The sequence below is a fragment of the Trachemys scripta genome, chromosome 2 (genome assembly GCF_013100865.1).
Source record: "Trachemys scripta elegans isolate TJP31775 chromosome 2, CAS_Tse_1.0, whole genome shotgun sequence".
Classification (NCBI taxonomy): Eukaryota; Metazoa; Chordata; order Testudines; family Emydidae; genus Trachemys; species Trachemys scripta.
This window is the reverse complement of record NC_048299.1, coordinates 143,084,822-143,108,033: the sequence shown is the minus strand read 5'-3', so window position 1 is coordinate 143,108,033 and position 23,212 is coordinate 143,084,822. Positions and strand designations below refer to the sequence as shown.

Below are 23,212 nucleotides of genomic sequence, written 5' to 3'. Positions count from 1 at the left end.
CAGGGCCGGCTCCAGCATTTCTGCCACCCCAAGCCAAAAAAAAAAAAAAAAAAAAAAAAGCCCAAATTCGGCAGCAGCAATGGGGGGGGGGGGGGGGGAAGAGCCGCGATCGGCGGCGGCAGTTCAGCAGCAGGTCCTTCACTCCTAGAGGGAGTGAGGGACCTGCCGCCCCAAATTGCCGCACGTGCTGCCCCTCTCCCTTGGCCACCCCAAGCACCTGTTTGTTAATCTGGTGCCTGGAGCCGGCCTTGAATATTGTGCCCATCTTTAAAAAAGGGAAGAAGAAGAATCCGGGGGACTACAGCCTCACCTCAGTCCCTGGAAAAATCATGGAGCAGGTCCTCAAGGAATCCATTTTGAAGCACTTGGAGGAGAGGAAGATGATCAGGAACAGCCAACATGGATTCACCAAGGGCAAGTCATGCCTGACCAACCTGATTGCCTTCTATGATAAGTGGCTCTGTGGATATGGGGACGTGATATATCTTGACTTTAGCAAAGCTTTTGATACGGTCTCCCACAGTATTCTGGCCAGCAAGTTAAAAAAGTATGGGCTGGATGAATGGACTATGAGGTGGATAGAAAGCTGGCTAGATTGTCAGGATCAACGGGTAGTGATCAACGGCATGATGTCTAGTTGGCAGCTGGTATCAAGCGGAGTGCCCCAAGGGTCGGTTCTGGGGCCCATTTTGTTCAACATCTTCATTAACGATCTGGATGATGGGATGGATTGCACCCTCAGCAATTTCACAGATGACACTAAGCTGGGGGGAGAGGTAGATACGCTGGAAGGTAGGGATAGTGTCCAGAGTGACCTAGACAAATTGGAGGACTGGGCCAAAAGAAATCTTATGAGGTTCAACAAGGACAAGTGCAGGCTCCCACACGTCGGATGAAAGAATCCCATGCACCGCTACAGGCTGGGGACCGACTGGCTAAGCAGCAGTTTTGTAGAAAAGGACCTGGGGATTACAGTGGACGAGAAGCTGGATGAGAGTCAATAGTGTGCCCTTGTTGCCAAGAAGGCTAATGGCACATTGGTCTGCACTAGTAGGAGCATTGCCAGCAGAATGAGGGAAGTGATTATTCCCCTCTATTTGGCACTGGTGAAGGCACATCTGGAGTATTGCGTCCAGTTTTGGACCCCCCCTCCATTACAGAAAGGATGTGGACAAATTGGAGAGAGTCTAACGAAGGGCAACAAAAATGATCAGAGGGCTGGGGCACATGACTTACAAGGAGAGGCTGAGGGAACTGGGATTATTTAGTCTGCAGAAGAGAAGAGGGGGAGGGGGGGAGGGGGATTTGATAGCTGCTTTCAGCTACCTGAAAGGGGGTTCCAAAGAGGATGGAGCTCGGCTGTTCTCAGTGGTAGCAGATGACAGAACAAGGAGCAATGGTCTCAAGTTGCAGTGGGGGAGGTCTAGATTGGATATTAGGAACAACTATTTCACTAGGAGGGTGGTGAAATCTCTATCCTTAGAGATTTTTAAGGCCCAGCTTGACAAAGTCCTGGCTGGGATGATTTAGTTGGGGTTGGTCCTGCTTTGAGCAAGGGGTTGGACTAGATAACCTCCTGGGGTCTCTTCCAACTCTAATCTTCTATGATTCTATCACATGGTGTCACGTCAGGGCAGAGTTAAGGTTGTTTGCATATCCTATCTGCATTTCCAGACCTTAACATGCTTGGATTTCTTTTAAGTTAAACTTGGAATTTCCTGGGTTTCTCATGCTGTTTTGGGGGCTACCCACAAGAGCCCTGTAAGGTATTTGATCCTAAATGACTCACGTGCTCTCCACTCTCCAACTATAGGTTAACATAGTTTTTGTCGGTAATATCTCAAAAAAATAGTGACTATGGAGCGAGAGGGAACTCAGTGGACACTCGAAGCATGTGGAACCTGGTCCAATCCACGGCAGGCACAGGGAACAACAGCACGGAGCTGGGAAGGGTCCAGCTGCAGCAGCAATTCCGATTCAGTCGGCTGGGAAGGTGCAGAATTCTATGTTTGCAGAGGGAAATCTGCCACTGTAGGTGAGAAGCAGGAGGAGCGAGGAAGGGAAAGGTTAAAGGGTGAATCTTGATCCTTACTGTGGTACCAGCCAGCCCAATGCATGAGGGATTTGGCCAACAGCGCCAGGAGACAGCGGGTAATAAGGAGACAGTTCTGAAGGGTGAGGTGGTCGTGGAATTCCTATATGGGGGGAAAAAAAACAAACAGGCATTAAATCACCGTAATGGCATCCCGGGGTCACGGCTGTCAGGCTAGACTGCTGGCACTCCTGCACTACCTCGCCAGTTCAGTACACTGAACGCAGGGACGGTGCTCTGTAAATGGGTGTGCAGGCTCCCACACCATGGTGCGGTATTTCTTCCTGGCTAGTCCTGGGACTCTGAGCTGTTCTCTCCTGGCAGTCTGCTCAACATGGGGAGATGTTCTTCCCAAAGAGGCCTTCCAGGCAGGATGGCTGAGCACAGAGCTCACTGCAGAAGGAGGAAAGACAGCCCCCTACACACACACACACGTAACAACCTTTAATGTTGCCCAGCCAGGACATGAGACTCAAAGCTACTACCCAATTTGCCCCTGCTCCCCGCACTGCCTGCCTTGTGCTGGTTACCAGGGGCCAGGGAAAGCTGGGGGCATGGGAAGTACATCGGTTCAGAGGGTATGAGCTCTCCATATCGGTTTACCACAGGACTTGCTGATTTCTATACAAACAAGAAGCCCCATGGCCACAGCCAGGTCTTTACAAGCTCTGCCCTGGACAAGATGCAGGATCAGGCTCCTCCTAGGTGTGAGCGAAGCAGGTAGGGTGCAGTACCCCATAATGGGCAAGCCAGCCCGATGTGTGGGTGAGATGGCAACAGGGAAAATTCTACTGTCCTGGTTTTGCAGCTGTCAGGAGAGAGCACTTGTAGGTACTCCCACATCTGAAGTGTACTGCCGCTCTTCTGGTAAAGAGACACGGGACCATCGCTTGTCCACCAGAGAATGCTTAGAGCTGAATGGCATATCCCCTTTGTACTGTCACCAGTGTTCTCTGTCACCTGGAAATAGGCCAGATGTTTGCCAAAGAGAATGGATAAGGGTCTGATGGTAAAAACCGTCCCAGGCTGTCTGTTCCCTGTCCGATGCTAGCTGTGTGTTTCAGCCAACATCCTGCAGGTGATTGGCCTGCGTATCGCTGCTTCACTCAACTCCTTCGTTGGGAGTGTTTTCCGACAGGGCGGGGAGAAGCGGAGGAAAGCTGGGAGTGGAACCATGTGTACCACTTCCCATAGAAAGGCTGTGTCAGGCCAACCAATCTAGCCAAGGAATCACCAAATTAACAGCTGGTCCCTCAAACAGCAGGTCAAACACCCTCATGTGCACATTGGCTGATGAAGGCTGCCCATGCTGTGTCCAATGAGAACAGGAATGACATGACTAGTCTGGATCCTCTCTGAATGGGAAGTGCTTGACCCAGAAATAAACACTGTATTGTGCCAGGATAGCTTGGTAACTTGCAATCTTCATGGCTAACCCAGCCAACAGGTACATAGGTACATCCCCTACCAAGTATATCTAGCTTCTCTGCAGCCTCAGACAAGCTGGGTCTTGCATCTCCCAAAGCCAACTGCTGCTTTAATGTCAGCACAGCCAGGACCACAGATCCCTTTTGAGTAGTTTGTGGGATTTGGTGGGTTTTCCTTTAAAATCTGATGCAGCAGCAGTTCACTGTGGAGGATGGTCCTTGAGTCAGACAGTTAGTATCAGATGGCATTGCAAGAGTTAGGAAAGTCAAAAACCCTCTGCAGCAAAGTCACAAATCTGGAAGGGAAACCGCCCAAAGATTTCTATGGCCCTTGCTAGTATCCTAGGACTCTGCCCCATCTGTCCCTGTGTCTGACCGACTCACTCTGGGAACCCCCTTACATCCCAGCTTCTGTGCCCCAACAGCTCACCCGTCTTTGGATCGATCTCTGGCGAGAGGTGGGAAGGAGGCGAGCCCGGGGAGAAGTGGTCGCTGCTGTACGTGATGAGTGGGGTCAGCGGGTGCATGTGATGTGCGTGCTGCACCACGGGCACTTTGTTCGACTGCAAGAGAAAAGGAAGAAAACATTTGTACTTGAAAAATAAATGCAGAATCCTCTGCAGAAGGAAACAAAAGAGCAGGGTAGAAAGGGATCCAGATACGAATTTCAAAAGGACCCACGTGATGTAGGAGTCTAAGTCCCCTGTCCAACAGCGATTTAGGGTAAAATTATCAAAGATGGCTAAGACCCATTTTCAAAGGTCAATTAGACATTTAGAGGTCTGAATCCCATGGACTTTCAATGAGATTTAGGCTCCTAAGCAGTAAAGCCACTTTTGAAAGTGGGTCTTAGGTGCTTTTGAAAGTTTTACCCTTGCTGACCTGCAGTTTAGCTGCAGGGATGACGCATCCCAGAATTGCTGCCTCTACATCCACCAGAATCCCTCACTGCACCCAGACGGAGGGTTTCATCTCTTAGCGCATTTCCTTTCCTCATATACTACTGGAATGTTCACTATGTTTTTGTAAAAAGAGATACTGTGGGATGCTCTGGAGGTCACCCCCCTTCACAGACTTGGCTCTCTGGCATATCAGGTCCTCCATTTCTAAAGTTACACCAACCCCAGATCTCACACAGCCGGAGATCTCCTCCACAGTCTGGATATCCTGTGTCACCCACACCACCTTCACACCAGCAGGCGAGTCACCGAACGGTTCTCACCAACGCCACGCTCCCAGCTGTCTGCATTCCTGATCCACTCCCCGAGCACGCCGGCCTGTCTGCATCTCCCAACATAACAACATAAGAATGGACATACTGGGTCAGACCAAAGGTCCATCTAGCCCATTATCCTGTCTACCGACAGTGGCCAATGCCAGGTGCCCCAGAGGGAATGAACAGAACTGGTAACCATCAAGTGATCCATCCCCTGTCACCCATTCCCAGCTTCTGGTAGACAGAGGCTAGGGACACCATCCCTGCCCATCCTGGCTAATAGCCATTGATGGACCTATCCTCCCTGAATTTATCTAGTTCCAACTGTGTCCCCCTGCCCTGGAACGACGCCTGGGTGCGTGAGGAATCATCAGCCTCCACTAGCGTGGTCACAAAGAGATCCAATCCACCTAGATGCCCCTCCATCATGTGACTCGCTCCCTCAAGCAGAAGATCAGGGATGTTAATTTGGTGGCCTCCTCCACAACGTCTTTCTACGCCTCCTCTGAAGATAGTTCCCTCTCTCTGCTCCTCCAGCTCACCAAGTTTGCTTGTGAGACCTGTTGCACTTGGACCCTGCAGGCCAGGAGCTGCTCGCTCCGGGTGCATAGCCACTTGGCCACAAGGCAAACAGCTGTTCATTCTGTACTCTCTGCAATTCACTGCGGGCTGGTGGCGCTTACAAATTCAGATGCTTCATCCACAAAGCTTGCAAACACTCCACAAGCTGGCACATGCGTACCAGCCCATCCTCTACTGCACATGCGCCGTATGTAGTTTTCAAGGGGGCATCTCTGTTCAATCTAAAGCAATTCTTTTCAGCCTCATCCTGCTCTATCTCACAGGAGATCTACGTCCAGGCCAAGTTCTCAGGTTTCAGGCGTAACCCTTCCCCTGTAGCCTGCAGAGAAGTGTGACGTTAGTCAATCTCCTAGAACTCAACACGCCTCGAGGGATTTTACTCAAATGTACAAGAATGAAAAATTCACTTTGGGCAGCGGCCAACCCTTTGCAAAGCTCACAGCGAATGGGAACCGGGGGTTATAACGAAAGCAGTTTTGCAACCTTAGCGATAGAGGATGGAATAAATAAGGGCTGGCAGGGGATGAGGATGAGAAAAGGATCAGAGCAAACACTGCGTGGGATGGGGGGAAGCTGACTGAAATACCAGAGTATCTAATCCCTTGTGTGCACTGAGGTTTCCAGTGACAGGTTTTGAATCATGGACTCTTACAGCACAGAGAGAACCAAACAGCCTCAGGCACCAGGTGAGTCTGTCCAGCTGCAGGATTGAAACAATGGAGATGGGTATTTCTGTATTCCCTCTCAGCTCCCTCCCTAAGAAAATTATTTTGAACACTCCTTAAAAGGTCACCCGCAAAGGAAAAAATTAACCAGGGCTTGGGTCCTTTTTAACTCTTTTATGATGGTTATAGAATGCCTGAAACATTTCTTTTTTTCCTGCTTGCTTTTTACATTGGAAATACAAGTCTTGTCTGCCCTGGAAGACTCAATGGCCACTGGAGAATTAGTGAAATTGCGACCTCGCAGAAGAAAGGAAACTGGAAGCCGACCAATTGAGAGGCATTAGGAAATACCCATCTCATTTGCCTTTGGAGAATCCAACCCTTAGTCCAAGGGATCATGGCCTCAACCCTGCAGTTGCATTTCAGGTAGGCCCATTAAAACTCCTTTAAAACTTTGTTTTTGTTAACCTCTTTGTTCCAATGCTTAATGAACAATTTAGGAGGAAAAAACATCTTTGTTAATTTCAGAACCCCTGGCTTTCAACGAACAGGTGAGAGTTCACAAGAAAGATCTGATGCCTCACAACAAAATTCTCCAGCAAAACTGGGAGAGACGAAATCCGGTACAATGCCGAGTGTACCAAACCCTCCCAGGCCTCTTCCTGCAGCATAATCAAGAATAATTACAAAAAATTCCTTTGCAGCCACTAACAGTGATTAGTATTTGGCCTGGGCTTGGCAGCTACCAACATGGAGGGACAGACACACAGAACGGGAGCCTTGCTAAGTGCTGGGAGATGCCACAGAAAAGACTGTCTGGGAATGCAGTTTATTCCACTCCACCCCAAACATGAGCACACAGGAATCCATCCGCCCACTATCCCCATGGGTCTAGGGACCACTGAGGGACCCGAGACCTTAGGCCAAAATGCTCATAACTCGGATGCCTGAAGTTAAGACGCCTTGAACTCATGCACTACTTCAGCACCAGCATAAAACTGGCTTGATTCTCAAGGGCTTGGAGCACATACAGCCTCCATTAAAGGTAGTGGGAATTGTGCTCTCGTGGACTCTGAAAACCAGGCCTCTTATTTAGGAGCTAATTTTAGGCCCACAGATTGAAAAATGTCATTCTTAATGTGTCATTGCAACCCTTCATCTGCCTTTATTTGTGACCCAGGCTTATCACCTGATACCGCACCAGGTATAGGCACCCACAGAAATCTCTTCTTTCTCCTCTTCTGTTGTCTGCAGTCTCATAGCCAGTTTGGTCCCAGGATATAAGAGAGATAAGGTGGGTGAGGCCATATCTTTTATTGTACCAACTTCTGCTGGTGAAAGAGACAAGCTTTCGAGCTTCACAGAGCAGAAGAGATAAGAGAGATTACCTCACTTGCCTTGTCTCTCCTTTTCTCTTGTCACTCAGAATTGATGCTAACATTTTCACTTCCTGTTTGACATATTCACAGATTCTAAGACCAGAAGGGACCTTCAGACGGTCATCTGATCTGACCTCCCGTACATCACAGGTCAAAGAATGTCACCCAGTGATCCTGGCATCCAACCCAAGAACTCCTGGCTGAACGAGACCACATCCTATAGAAAGAGATTCCACATCCCTAGGTTATTGTTCCACTGGTTAATTACCCTCACGGAAAACTTTGCTCTTTATGATGTGGTTTCCGGAAGGTGTATATGGTCTGGGGGATATAACGAGAGAGACCAAACTGGGGGAGAGCGTTGGGTGGAGATTCTGCCTGTGATTTGTGCCTGGTCAGGTGGACCAGGTGCAGCTACAGGAAGAAAAAGCAAGCTGTGCATGCAGGGAACCCTCTAGCCAAAGCTGTGCAGGTAGGTTAGTGTACAATCAAGCAGAGAAGCACTTACTAAGTGTGCGGGCGATGGAGATCTGCTGTCTTTCAGCGTAGCACCAGCCGGAACGTCAAGAAGCGGCCACTTCATCTGCAGGTACTGGAAGAAACCCAGATTAAAAGGATGAAACAACAACAACGCTGTGAGGAAAGGGGACTCCCCTAAGCCCAGCTGCTTTCACAAGAGGGATTTGTGGGGCATGTCAGAAGTTTGGTATTTAAAACAATTCTGATACCGCAGGGCCTGTGCCTCGGCTCTGGTCAGTCACTTCCAAGGTCAGTGGAGGGTTACAATAATATAGTAATGCCAAACTATAGTCACACAACAGCCAGCTTTAACCACAGCAGGCCTTGAGGAATTGTGAGTTTGTGAGCATCTCTTAGCCAGCTCAGCTAGGAGCAGCTGGGAGGCATCAGTGTTTTGCACTAGGGTGATACATGTTTCTCACCCAAACCCTCCTCGCCCCCACCAAACAGCCCAAATCCTCCCAATCAGTGACTCAGCCACCCTGTGGAAGGTATGGAAAGGGATCATCTCTCTGCTTGTGAGCCATCTGCATGGTCCCAGCGCGGAGCGGCATGCACTTGGACATGGGAACCCTAAGCTGCACCCACACCACCTCTCCTTTGTTAATTACACAGCTTGCTCCCTTAGCACAATCTACCAGCAACAAGTTCCCCTTCTAGTTCCCCCTAGAGGATCATTCCACAACCTCCTGCTCTTAAGTAATAGGCTGTGATTAGCTAAGCGCTTGTCACCCTGGGGCCCACAGGATCTACAGGTCAAGTGTGAATCGCCCTACCAGTTATGTTCTCATGTACCATACTGGAGTCACAGGTCTCCACGCACGGTGGAGCTGTATACAACACAGACACCAATTCCCACGTCTGGGAAATTGTTTCACAATCCTCCCAACTACTCCATCTCCATTAAAGACTGATGCATTTAAGGGCAGCCTGTAAAATCTGCACACAACCCCGCTCCCTGAAAATCTGGCTGGCGACCAGAGAAGTGCAGTGGAGGGGACCCTCTGCTCAGCAGGCGCACGGCACCCTTGGCCGAGTTCTGCAGGAGGCAGTACTACGTGAAGGCTCAGGCATCCTCTGGCAGGGCTGAGCTGAGACAGGGCTGAGCGAATGGTCAGGGAGATTGTGTTCCCGTGGGATCTTGCTGCGCTGACTCCTCAAAGACACCGGCATTGTGTCTCGAGGAGTCAAGCAGAATCCTCCGCAGGACTATTTTTTTTAATCCCATTCCCACCCGCTCCCGCATTGTTTCTTGCATTTTTATCCCGCTCCGACCCACAAAGACCTTAAATCTCACAAACGAGAGAGATTCCCCCATGCTACTAAAAAACAACCCCCCCACACAAAATGCTCAGTTAATACACACACACAATTTTTACCACTAAAAGAATAAAACAAATCTTGCTTAAACCATGTAAAAAACTACTTTAACTCCTGTTATAATAGACACCAAATCTCTTCCAATCCCTCGCCTAAATTTAAGTATTAAAACCCTAATTTAAAAAAAGAAAAATGGGGTTTCCAGGGGCAGAACAGGGAATAGAACCCCAATCTCCTGAGTCCCAGCCCGGTGCTCTGTCCACTAGACCACACCACCTCCAGCACAGCCAATCCCAAATGTTATAAAATCATGAGTCAGTAGCAGCCCCCCATGAGATTGCCTTAAAAACCATGACATTTTAAGATAATGCATTTTAGGCTCTATTTATTTGCCTTTTTTGTTTTGGTTTTTTGAATATTAAGATGCACTGAGGTCACATTTTCAAGCTTTTCTCACCAACCAGGAGAGCCAGAAACTTATTTCTCTTAGGAAAAAAAACAAAAACACCTCCCAACAACCTCAAAATGGAAATTCTTATGTATTCACGTGACTCCAGAAGTTGAGGCTTTAAGAAAAACACCAGTCATCATAAGAACTGCAACATGCTTATTATGGCTGCGTCCAAGGGCCAACCCAGAGTGCGGCCCTATTGTGCTAGGTGCTGTACAAACACAAAGTAGTAGACGAGAGTTAGCAACACAGAGTTTTTATGAATGGACGTGGGCTGTTCACCAGTGTTCCCTGAAGTAGTCACTATTCTGGCTGTGAGTTGTCACCTAGCTCTCATAGCAGCCCCCAGCGAGAGGACTTGAGAGCCAAAACTATTTCCGGGATCACTTCCAAGTCCTAATAATAATTGCTGTTTGTGATGCTGCTGCTTGACCCTCTCCCGCCCAGGGCTCTGGGGACTGATGGCAGCTGCCACTCTGCTGTGGCAGGCGTCCAGCTGTTCTGGGCGGGTGTTCTGCCAAGCACCGAAGACTGCAGCATGACAGGCGCTTGTGGCCTGAGTGTACAGGAGCAAACCATGGACTGTGTGTCTGGCGGAGCATCTGCTGGGCCAGCATTACCAACAGCAGGGTCAGTGCCGCCATGCCCCGCGCGGATTGGAGAAACACTGCCCTGCATGTTCTCCCGGCTGATGCCCTCCCTCGCTCTCTCTGGGTTTGCGGCCTCCAAGAGAAAGCAGCGTGCCATGGCCTGCCTCAACCATGGGCCGGTCCTCCAAGCACAGCCTGAAAGATCCTCACTCACTTCAGCTGGTCTTAGGTGCCTGTGGTTTTCTCACCTGTCACACGGCTCCGGCTCTCCCTGCAAAGCAGGCTCTCACCTGACATGCCTGACCAAGTAAACCTCCATGAGCCTAGGAAGCAGGCTCCCTGCACAAACAACCCTGTGATCAATCTGCCTCTAGCAAGAAGGGTTAGGCTGATCGCTCACAAGGCCATCTGAACCATCGAGCTTACCCTCTGGAATGGGCTCTGGCATTCCCCACTTGTTTGGTTTAGCTGATAGAATCCAGCTTGTCCCAGGGACGGCAGGGGAAGAGATTAGGGAAGAATAGATCATAAATCCAAGTGCTCAGCCAAGGTCTCCTCCTTTCGGTGCAGATACCACTTCATTTCCAAGGAGGAGGATGGCCCAATGGTTAATGACTATCTAGGAGTTGGGAGACTCGGGTTCAAGTCTTTACTATGCCACAGACTCCCTGGGTGACCCTGGACAAGTCACTTAATCTCTCTGTGCTTCAGTTCCCCACTGGCCCAATGGGAACAGCATTTCCCTACTTCTTGGGGGAGTTGTGAGGCTAGATCCATTAAAGGCTGTGCGGTGCTCTGATACTATGGTGACCCGACCAGATAAATACTTTAGACAGGTAGACTCTGAGTGTTGTAGCCCCAGTTTGATCTTTAACATGACCACTACACAACCCTCCACCAACAGTTTGGTGGGACGTGCACTTGAGCTGCCAACACATGGAGTACGTTCCAAGGCATTCACTCCTACACACGACACCCTGCTTTCATTGAATCATAGAATGTCAGGGTTGGAAGGGACCTCAGGAGGTCATCTAGTCCAACCCCCTGCTCAAAGCAGGACCGATCCCCAAACAGATTTTTGCCCCAGATCCCTAAATGGCCCCCTCAAGGATTAAACTCACAACCCTGGGTTTAGCAGGCCAATGCTCAAACCACCGAGCTAATCCTTCCCCCCCTTCACCTTCCTTGACACCCATACATCTCCTCCCTCCTACTCACAACCCTAGCTCCACCCATGTTGTAACAAGACAGATGTGAGCTGTCTATTGCTTTGCTCTGGTCTATACACGGGGGCTGGCGTCGGGCTGCGGCCTGTTGGTGGGACAGGGTGAGTGAGGAGAGGGAATTTGTAAGCACGTGTCATAGTGGCTGGAGAGCGAGCAGGAAGAAGGGCTTGGTTTGCTCATGCCTGGGAAATTCCTTCAGTCACAAATTGATCAGTAGTGATTTTAGGGATGTCTGCTGTGGGGGTAAGACAGCACACCTGGGGTATCGGGGAGAAGGCCTGTGTGGTTCCTGGGGGTTGCAACATGGCCAGACTGGGGTGGCAGTGTAGCGTGTAGGATGAATTGTGTCGATAGTTGGTGACTTTTCGTTGTTTTTCACCAAGCCTGGGACTAGGATGTGCCTCTGAACAGCCTTAACTGTGAGCTAACAACATTTTCTGGGCTGAATTTCCCAGTTTTTACAATAAGCACAACAGAATATCAACAGGGATGGCTACGCATGGGGACAGAGCCAGGGGTGTGGCCGTGGCCCACCCACTTGCATCCAGGCTCACCCAAATCTGAGCAGGGGTGCAGTGCTGCCACAGCAGCCTGCAGCATCCTTCGGGCCCCTGAAATCCAGGACGGAGCTCTGCGCCCACCCTTCAGAAAGCTACGCTCTGGCAGCTCTGACTGGCCATGTTCTGAGCTGCCCCATGCGCGCGCTCAGCTCGGCAGGTGAAGCCCTGTGTCTGGGGGCACCAGGGCTAGGAAAAGGGCATCGGCAGAGAAGCTGAGATAGTGCAGTCTGTCATTGCCCGTCCATCCGAAAGTCGGGGCCCACCCAAACTTCCACTCCTAGCTACGCCACGTTCCACATGCCACCTTCTTGCCCCGCCCCCACATAGAGCTGCACTGCTCCTGAATGTCCCCTCCATTGCTCCATTCCTCAGCACACTCATCCCTGCCAACCTGCCAGACCCCCCTTCCTCCTCTACAAAACATTCATCCATACATTGCTCCAGAACAGCGTTTCACAGGCGAAGACGGAGGGGGAGTTGCCAGCGTGGTGAGTGGTAAGGATGTGCGGGGAGCAGCATTGCGTTGACAAAACATCCGGCTAAACTGGAGGGGAGAGCAGAATACAGCACTCTATGTTGGGTGTAGTCTGGGGAACACAAGTGGGGGATTTCGACTTGAACGTGGTGCAATAGGGAAGAAGTGCTGGGGGGCCTGGGAGAAGAAAAACCACAGAGGAGTTGTGCTCTGATGAGCCACCATAGTTCTCTGTGCTGATGTTCTTACACCCCACTCCTCCACCATGATGCACCCACAAAACTGATCTCCCCCAAGTCCCAATAATCCCCTGCCACCATTCTTTCTCTCTGCTTCTGCTGCCACCTGCTGTGAGGGTGATGGCAGAAACATGGGGTCCTTAGCATGGGATTGTGTGTGCTGAGGAGGGGCTGGGGCTGGCTGTGCCTCTGCACTCAAACAGCATTCCTGCACACACAACAGCACTGTCTTGGGAAGCTTGTGATGCCCTCAGGACGGCTCAGCTGTCTGGGTGCTGGGACTCTGGTCTCTCACCCTTCCCCCAGGCTCCTGCGATGGAGCGAGTCAGCATGCACGCACCCGTGCTTTGGAAGGGCCAATTTCACAAGCTGAAAACAATTATGAGCCAAATCAGATGGGAGAAAAAAAATGTAAAGAGAAAAATGTCGGTGATAATTGGGAACTGCTCAAGAACATTTTTCTAAATGTCCCCAAAGCCATAATCCCACAATCAAGAACGCAACGATGTTTTTGTTGTTGTTTTTTTAATTGCCTGACTTAGAAGGGAAGTGAAAGCAGTAATATAAAATAAAATAAAAAAAACAATGTGTAACAAATAAAAAAAGCCAACAATGTGTGACAAAAGGGGAAGTTCATAGCAAGGAAAATAAATTGGAAACTAGGAATTGTAAAAAATTGATAAGGGAAGAAAAAGACACAAAGAGAACTGTATGGTTAGCAGAGTTAAGGACAATAAGGAGTTTTAAAAAATATATCATAAGCAAAAAGAACCCTAAAGATGGAAATGGTAGAATTGTGAATAATAATGTAAAAAAAGCAAAGAAGTGTTCAATAATATTTCTGTTTTGTATTTGGGGAAAAAATAAACCATGTATTTATATCATATGATGATATATTTTCCATTCCAACAGTAGCTAAGGACGGTGTTAACAGTAGCTACTAAAGTTACACATTTTAAAATTGGTAGATTCAGGTAACTTGCATCCATGAGTTTAAAAGAGCTTCCCAAGGAGTGTTCTGGACTTTGAATAAGTCTGGGAACACTGGGGAAGGTCCAGAAGACTGAAAGAGAGCTAATATTGGGCCAATATTTTCAAAGGGTAAATGTGATGATGACCTGGGTAATTATAAGCCTGTCAGCCTAATACTGATCCTAGATAAAATAATGGAGCAGCTGATATGGGACTTGATTAATAAAGAATGAAAGGAGGGGTAATATAACTAATGCCAATCAACATCGGTTTATCGAAAACAGATTATCAACTAACTTGATTTTTTTAATGAGATTACATGTTTTGTTGATAAAAGGAATAGTATTGATATAATAAACTTTTGTAAGGCATTTGACATGGTATTGCACAATATTTTGATTAAGACACTATAAAGATACAAAATCATCATGGCACACGTTAAATGGGTTAAAATTAGCTAATTGATAGGTCTCAAACGGTAACTGTAAAAGAGGACTCAAGCAAGCAGTTTTTCTAGTGGGGTTCCCTGGGGATCGATTCTTAGCTCTATGCTATTTAACCTTTTTAATCAATGATCTGGAAGAAAACAAAATCATGACTGACAAAGTTTGCAGATAACAAAGATTGGGGGAGTGGTAAATAATGAACAGGAGAGCTCACTGATGCAGAGCCATCTGGATCACTTGCTAACCTGGGCACAAACAAACAATATGCTCTTAAATACAGCCAAATGTAAATTTATACATCTAGGAACAAAGCGTGCAGGCCATATTTACAGGATGGGGGACTCTAAGCTAGGAAGCAGTAACTCAGAGACTCATGGGTCATAGTGGATAATTAGCTGCACATGAGCTCCCAGTGCAAGGCCGTGGCTAAACAGGCTATCGCGATCCTTGGATGTATAAACAGTAGGTTATTTTACCTCTCTATTTGGCACTTGGGCAACGGCTATCACAATATTGTATCCAGTTCTGGAATCCACAAGTCAAGAAGGATTTTGATAAATTGCAGAGGGTTCAAAGAAGAGCCACGAGAATGACTAAAAGACCAAAAAACCTGCCTTACCGTGAGAAACTCAAGGAGCTCAATCTATTTAGCTTACCAAAGACAAGGTTAGGAGGGACTTGATCACAGTCTGCATGTATCTATCTACCTGGGGAACAGAAATGTGATAATCAAGGTCTCTTCAATCTAGTGGACAAAGGCTGATAGGAATTAACCACTGGAACATCTTAACAAGGGTTGTGGTGGATTCTCCACCACTCTCAATTTTCAAAATTGATTTTTTCTAAAATATATGCTCTAGTTCAGTGATACTCAGACCTCAGTGGTTTTAGAGCCAAATTAGCGGTCAGCATTACCCAAAAGAGCCACAGTAGTGTAAATTCATTGTTTCATTTACTATAGTATTATTGATTCATATTTAAGCAGTCTGACAAGGGAAATATTTGGTTTGTTTATATATATAATTCTCACAGCAAAATGACTGACCAAGTATTATCATTTTATCAACTACAATTGGTTAATAAAATAAGAAAAGCTTCCCGACTGGTTAATAATGAAATCCTGTTTTAATATCATGTGCTGCAAAGAACCGCAGGAGACACATTAAAGAGCCAATTGTGGATCGGAAGCCTCAGTCTGAGTGTCCCTGGTCTAGTTCAACCACAGCTATTGGCCTTGAAGCAGGAATGAAAGGAAATCCTATGGCCTGTGTTATGCAGGACACCAGACTAGACAATCACAAGTGTCCCTTCAGGCCTTGGAATCAAGGAAACGTCACTGCTCCCCCATCCACACACACACAACCCACGTCCCCACTCTGGTCACCCTGCACATCCCCATGCAACCTCCTCACACCACTCCAAACCCCACTGACCCCTGCTCCCCACATACCCATGCCTCCCCCCACACTATGGCCCTCACCCCATTGGCTCCCCATCACTGCCTGTGGCACCCGAGAACTAGCAACAAGTCCCACTTCTCCAGCTTTCCCCCTCAACACTCCCCCCTTACTGCTCCATTGGATGAGAGCCCCTTCTCACTCTCATTCCTTGCCAGAGACCACCTCCCCTCCTGTCTCCCCAGGGTCTCTGTGCTGAGCAGGGCAGGAGTTTGGGGTTGCGGCGGCGAACAGATGTGTGACAACTACCATTTTGGCCAACACACTAGGGACTGAACTGGGAACCTCCTGAGCTTAGAGCAGAAGCTGCTACAGCTTGAACAAAGAAGCCAATTTTCCCTAACCGGGGCTGGAAGAGAATTATATCCTCTGTAGTTCAGGCACAGAGGGGGGCCTGTAACATACACTCACCAGTAAGATACAGAGGCAGCTATATAAATACATCTACTCTTCCTTGCAGAAAATCAATGGCTTACAATGAGTAAAGGGAAATCACCTCTTTTTTTCTTGTTAAACCCGAACATTTTAAAAAAAAAAAAAAAAAAAACAACCAAACACCCCTGTTTTGTCCCTGAGCTGTTCTGAACCACATGTGTTGAGAAGCTTAGAGTTTACAGGGACTGTGCTTCTTGGGCTAGAGAACACACAAAACACCAAAATACCCAGGGGAAATGGCTAAAAGGGGCCTGGACATTTTTGGATTGGCCCTTGAAAAGGGAGTGTCTTAACTTTGGAACCTATACTCAACAACTGAAAAGTGAAACAGCAAAACCATAAATTAAAATCCTTAAGTGCAAATCTCCTGGCAACCTTTATTACAGAGCTGCCTATTTCCGCAATGTCTCAGCACCACTGGTTTCTGTTCTCTATGCCACATACTGTTATGCTTGTCTTGCGTACTTCGATATAGCTTGGAGACAAAATAAAGGTACATTGTATTGTATTTTTCAGTGGAAGGAGAAGTTCGTTTCACCCCAAGCAGTTGGATGGAGCATGTCCTGTGAAATACCGGGATTTGGGAATGTGGAGTGGATGAGTTGCAGCTGTGCACTGGAATTTCCCAAACATACAAATCTTCATGATGTAAAACAGCTGGGAGGAAATCCCAGCATGCCATTCTCAGAGACAGGACAACCAATAAGCTAAATGGAAGATTAACCCTCCAGCTTCTTCCTTTGACAGGCAGCACTGCATGAAGTGCAGATGTATTGTACCATGAGCAGGTTCCACACACAAATTGCCATGACATAATGAATCTCCTAAAAAGCTCAAGCTAGCAACTGCAAACCCACAGCACGAGCAGGATCAGAAAGATCAGCTTTGCCTCCTCAAATGAGCTGCATGCATCTCTCCAACAGGTCCAATCAGACTAGAACCGAGAATAAAGTGCTGTCCTTTGTCATCCCATTGAACCCACTGTATGTGCAGCACTGCACACAGGAAAGGTGAGCCCCCGTCACCGACATACCCTCAGGTAACTCGCCCCCGTTTCCCTCATACCTCTCTATTTTTTAAGAGGGGTAAAGAGGTAAAAGGGGCCAAGTTGATATAAAGAGGCTACTTATGAAAAATCCTCCCCATTTATTTTTTGAATGATAAAAATTGCATCTTTTGCCCCCAGGGTGTAGAGACAAATATTAAAAGGCAACAATATCAACACCGTGTAAGCCCTCTTCAGCTAAACCTCACCAAATACTTGTGTCCTGCCTCCAAGAGGGAACAGACATGCCCTGAAATGGCTCAGGTCCCTTCCAATCTCCTATAAGGACCCTTTGGGTTCAGTCTAACTCTTCCTCTTCTTCCTCCTCCTCCATCGCTCTCATCTGTGGAATCCCACAAGTCTCTGTGCTCTCCCCCAAGTTACACACAACCTAGAGGAAGCCATCAGGGCCTGCTGAGACAACACGGGCTGATGACGGCTTTGGTGAAAGCGTCATCCCAGCAGGACGAGGACAATTCCCAGTTTGCACACTCTCCTCATCAAATGGGGTCTCCCCTTATCCCCTTCCCTTCACACTGGGTCCGGATGGTGGTTTAGGCAGTCTGGAGCTCCCCTTCGGAGGGCAGCCTAGGAAGCTTCCCCACAGTCCACCTTCCTCATACAGCTGCATCAGCCATGCCCCCTCACTGCTACCACTTCCTCGAAAAAACAAGGAAAACACACATCAGAAACACAGTTACCAGAGGGAATAGCGTGAATGCTATTTTTCAGTGGAAGGAGAAGTTCGTTTCACCCCAAGCAGTTGGATGGAGCATGTCCTGTGAAATACCAGGATTTGGGAATGTGGAGTGGATGAGTTGCAGCTGTGCACTGGAATTTCCCAAATTCCTGTGTCCTTCCACGCTGGAAGAGTTTAATTCCCAGAACTCAAGCACTGCCAGCCCAGAGAAAGCAGAGTTAAGGGGACACTTCATACCCAACACAGCCATATCCCCTTAACTCTGCCCCCAGCAAAATGGCAATTGGAATGGGGAATATAACAGCACCTCCCCTCTTCAGCTAAACCTGCCATTGTCCCTGTGTTCAGCACAGCTCCAGCTGACATCGTTCGGTGGATCTGCGTCAGAGACCCGGTGATCCACGCCTCACACTACTTGACTGGTACCGGGAGCTAATACGGGCCAGTTGCCGGGAGGATCTTCCTGAGTAGGGCGACCTACTGCTAGGAGACGGGTGATGATGGCACAGCGATCTGCGATCTCTGATCCTCGATCGGTCCTGTGATCGGTCCCGGGCCCTTGGAAACAGTCAGGGCTGGCCCAGAAGTTCTTGCCGGGTGGCGCATGTCTCAGAGGTTCTGCGCCAATCTACCGGCGAAGTACGCCTCGAGTCCCTCAATTGGGGACCCCTGTACGGTGACCAAAGAGGGCTCCGCTGAGCCTGCCTCTCTAGTCCTGAGGTGTGATGGCTTCAGGCGGGCAAGCGATAGCAGGATGGTCTCTCTCGATGGGGAACGGTGCCACTGAGGCGGGGAACACACATAGGCCCCAGCGTAGGTTTTCCACAAGACCGGGGTACCGCTGGAGCCAGTGTGGGTGGCACCGGGAGCATCAGGATCTCCTGAGCTGCTTGTAGGGCTTCAGGTATCGATGGCACCTGAAGCTGGCTGGGGCCTGCGCCGCTATCCGGAATCGCAGGCAAAGTGTGGGATGGGCTGCACCGCTCGACTTGAGCTGGGGCCTGACTTCCCAAGGGGGGCATTGAACTGCCCGGCAGGGGTTGTGGCTTGCCCCCCAGCCCTCTCCTGTCCCTTACGATAGGAGACCTTCCCTTCACAGTCTTTTTTGTTTTCTTGACTGGAGCCGTGCAGCGGGACTGGTGCCAGCTCACGGACGGCGCCGCTGGAGCATTGCGCATGGAGGCCGCGGTGCTCGGTGCAGAGTCAGACCTCTGCTCCGGTGCCAGAGTGAGGGCCAACTCCATTAGGAGTGCTCTTAGACGGATATTGTGCTCCTTCTTCGTCCTAGGTTTAAAGGACTTGCAGATACGGCACTGTCCCTCGCCTCAGCACCGTAGACAGCTGGTATGTGGATCGCTGATGGGCATAGGCCGTTTGCAGCAATCGCAGGCCTTAAAGCCTGGGGACCGGGGCATGCTCCATCCCCCAGCTGAGTCCCGCTCGGGACTAACCAAGCATTTCAGAACTACCACCAAGGGTAACTAAGAAATTACTAACTATATACAACTATATTACAGGTTTTCAAAGTTCGCAAGAACAGAGAACGAAACAAGACTAGCCGAAGCGGCAGAAGTTCCAGCACCGTCACTGATGGCAAGAAGGAACTGTAGGTGGGGGGGAGCCAGTGGCACCCCTTATACCATGCCCTGCGGGCGCCACTCCAGGGGGCACCACAGCCGGTCCCCTACAGATACTGCTGAGGGACAATCTTCCGGCACCGGTGCATGTGGCAAGCACACAAATAATACGGAATGGACATGAGCAAACACTCCAAGAAGAACTGGTTTGCTCTACCCTTGCACCTTAAAAGAAGAGGAGCCACTTAGACACCGAAGAGAAGAGAGGCCCAATCCCAGACTGTATTTTCCAGGCAGCTAAAAATAATTGCCTGGGAGGAAGCTAGAGGTCTGCACGCAGGCTGGACTCTCCTGTTGTCTGACAACAACCTATTTGGAGAGGTGCATGTGGGCTCTTGCAAGCTGCAGCAGGACAAAGGGGAGCTCTGTATCGGCCCTGATGAAGCAGAGAAGCAGTGGCACTATCTCAGTGCTTCGTGTTCCCCCTGGAAGAAGCTGTTTGCAAACCCACAGGCTGCATTCACATTCCTCCCTGGGTGCAGAGAGCAAACATTTTAAAATGTGCAGAGAGCGCTCTGCCAAGAGGAAAGCTCTGGAATCTGGGAGGTTCTGGATTTTTTTCTTCTCTGGGAGGAGGAGAAAAAGTTGGAAAGCGTCCCATGTATTCAGCAGCTTAGGAGAAAGGAAACAGGGTTTGTGTATGTTCAGCATGGAACAGGAAGAGCGCTTATCTCATTCCTATAAAACACACAAACAGTCCAGAAGGAACCATGAGCAGAAAGTGCGGTGCTCTCCACGGCACACACTGCATGGAGGGGCTGTATGTGCTGCAGAGCTCCGAGCAGAACCCAGCCAAAACTAACAACTCCAGGGCAGACGGGAGTGGGAAAGGCACCAAGCCCCTTGCAAGGTGACAGCCAAGGGGAATAGTCCATCGGGCAGAAAGGTGTCTGGACAACAGCGAGGATATGTCATTTGGTCCCCAAGTTAGGGGACCTCCCCGGGGATGGGAATGCCGCTCCAGCTGCCAGAGCCAATGCGTCCGCATCAACACCCTGCCCCTCACCAACCTCATCCCCAGAAACTGTGCGACTTCAGTGCTCCCAGCTCACTACACGCAGGGAGGTCAATGCTCCTCCTCCCCTGCCCCCGGACCTGTTTGGCACTCTCAGCACTCTGGCTCTGCTGGCACAATCAGCCCCCCACGACCAAAGCATGCAACATAAAACGTTCTCACAACATCCTGCACCCCAAAGTATGCAACGTGCAAGGCAGCAACAAGACAGCACCTCCCCCGTTACACATGCACTCCTATGCCACATCCCCACGGTGACACAAACACGCAACCCGTCACCCATGTGTTCCCCGCTCCAAAATCCCCAGTGACAAACACACAACCCCAGTCACCCACACTCCCACCTACCATCCCTGCAGTGACACAAACACACAACCCCAGTTGCAAATGCTCTCCTGCCCTGAATTCCAGCAGTGACACGAATGTACAACCCTAGTCTGTGTGTCTCTCTCTCTCTCACACACACACACACACACACACACACACACACCCTTCTCAAATTGACATGAATTCAGGTCCCTGGTCCACAGGCACTCCTGCTCTGAATATCCTGTATTCTCTGGGAATACCCCTCATACAGGAAAACCCTACCCCAGGTACAGAGTCTGTTCTTCCAGCTCTGTGCCCAGAAGCAGGAGATGTGCCAGCGACGAGGCAGATCTGCACCCTGCCGATTATGCGCTCCTGCAAAGCCGCTAGGACAGGAGCACGACTTAGGGCAGGCCTGAAGACTGACCAGGCCTGCACTAGGGGGAGCACCTGCCCACACAGCCTCTGAACTGTGGAAGTCCAAATTGCCTCCTCCTATTCAATGCAGGGATGAACCTGACCCGAAGACTTCGCCAAGCATACGCCAGCTGTACGTTCATCTGTCCTGCCAGTCACACCAGCAAGCGGCCCTCACATCTCCTGCTGCGAAATGGTCATTTTGCCATGAAAGCAGCTGGACATGCTGCTTCACTTACTTGTCTAAGTTCCATCCAGCTTTTATAGTGAGAAATCCATTCACTGGGTATTCAACTGAAGAGGTCCGGTAGGTTTGGCTGAGGCCACTAGGTCACATTTCAGAGGGTTTGTTGCAGCACAGGTAACTTACCACATGAAACTAAATCGGTTTAAGCATGATTTAAACCAGTTTAAGTGCAACCATGCAACTAGTGTAACTGGATCGATTTCAGTTACGCTGGTGCAGATTGCCCAATACAGATATGGCCCTAAGTGAGAAAGTACAGCAGCAGTGCATTCCGTGTGCTGGCCACACACAGCTGTAATGGGCCAGATTTTCTATGGCAAACACCCCGCATCCCAGACCCTTGAGAACAACAGTGAATGCCACCCATGCCCCATTGAGAACACAGCACTTTTGAAAATCCAGCCCTGTATCTCTCTCTCTCTCACTTGACCCACTCTAGGGCAACCAGACAGCAAGTGTGAAAAATCGGGGCGGGGATGGGAGGTAATAGGAGCCTATATAAGAAAAAGACCCAAAAATCGGGACATCTGGTCACCCTAACCCACTCATTGCTGATGAACCCAGTGTCTGGCAGGGGCAGGGATCCGAGGGTGAGCCAAACTCGTTGACGCTGCCTCTGGGTAAGACAGAAGCAAGGCTAGTAGGTTGGAAGAGACAGCCTTTCGTTAAGGGAACGTGCCCAGCCTTTGCTCCTAGCACTTGCAGTCTGGGATCTGTGGATCTGCAGCGGCTGTCAGACCATCATGCAGGCGGAGGGAGCAAGGAAACCTTTTTTCTAGCTTGAGCAAAAGCAGAGAATGCGACCACCTCTTTTGGACGAGGGAACCTTTGCACGGTTATCCAGGTGCAGCACCTCAAACTGGCACAGACACCGGTGCTCGCCCAGAATTGTGAAGACATGAGGGAGGCATAAAGCCTCCCTTACCCCCTGCCCTTGGCAGTGCTGCACACAGTCCCCCCCAGGCACAATTTTACAATGTATAGAGAGGGAGGCTTTGCCACCAGTGGATTACGGGGGAGAGAGCGGGGCCCCCGAGAGCTGTTGTCTATAAGGGGCTTGTCGGTGAGGGATTCCTTATCCCCATTGTGAAGCCCTATGGGGAAGGACAATACAGCTGCACATTTGGGCCCTCCAGGGAGAGGCGGCCTGGGTTAAGTGGTGAATCCTTGTCCTTTATGTAGAATCAGGGCTGGGAATCTGTAACCAGATCTCACCCTGCAAAGCTCCTAAAAAGGCCAATTGTGGAGGAGGCAGGGAGCCAGAGTCGTCATCTGTACGAGGAGTATGTTTGGTATGCAGCTGGCCCCGTGACCCTGCACCAGCTCTCAGAGCAGTGACCTGCAGTACACTCTATACTCACACTAGAGTAGAAGTAGTTTCCTAAACTGCTGCTTTGATGTTCTCTCCAAACCCGGAGATCAAAGAAGCCGGGCTAGAGTGGGGAAGTCCCTGGATCTGGCTGCTGTACACATCCAATCTGTTTCAAAACATTGAGTGGTGATCTGAGTTCACTCTCCTTTACTGCAGAGTCATTTTAAAGGGAGACGCACAACACCCATCTCCCTGTGGCAGCAGTCTCACATCCCACTGGTGAGTCAGCTTTCCGCTGGCAGTGGCTACAGCCGAAACGGCCGCGAACCCACGTGCCCAGAGAAGACGTACAGAAAGCTCTCCTCGGTTCGTCATTTTCCAGCTGGTTTATTTACTGAGCTTCCCCCTCCCTTCCTTTCCCCCAGAACACTCCGATCACAAAGGGGGCTTTCTAATCTATTTGGTAAGTGGAGAAGCTG

At 49.5% G+C, this 23,212-nt stretch overlaps 1 protein-coding gene across 2 annotated transcripts in view; it reads right to left on the bottom strand.

Moving 5' to 3' along the window:
* The window catches only part of TCF7L1 (transcription factor 7 like 1), a 99,555-nt gene that overhangs the window by 15,646 nt on the left and 60,697 nt on the right, over positions 1-23,212 (bottom strand). For both annotated transcript variants that reach the window (XM_034761701.1, XM_034761700.1), the window contains exons 4-6: positions 7,870-7,953; positions 3,950-4,082; positions 2,093-2,195 (exon numbers count right to left, since the gene is read on the bottom strand). In XM_034761701.1, coding sequence (XP_034617592.1) covers positions 2,093-2,195; positions 3,950-4,082; positions 7,870-7,953 — 320 coding nt within the window. The remainder of the gene's footprint in view (positions 1-2,092; positions 2,196-3,949; positions 4,083-7,869; positions 7,954-23,212) is intronic.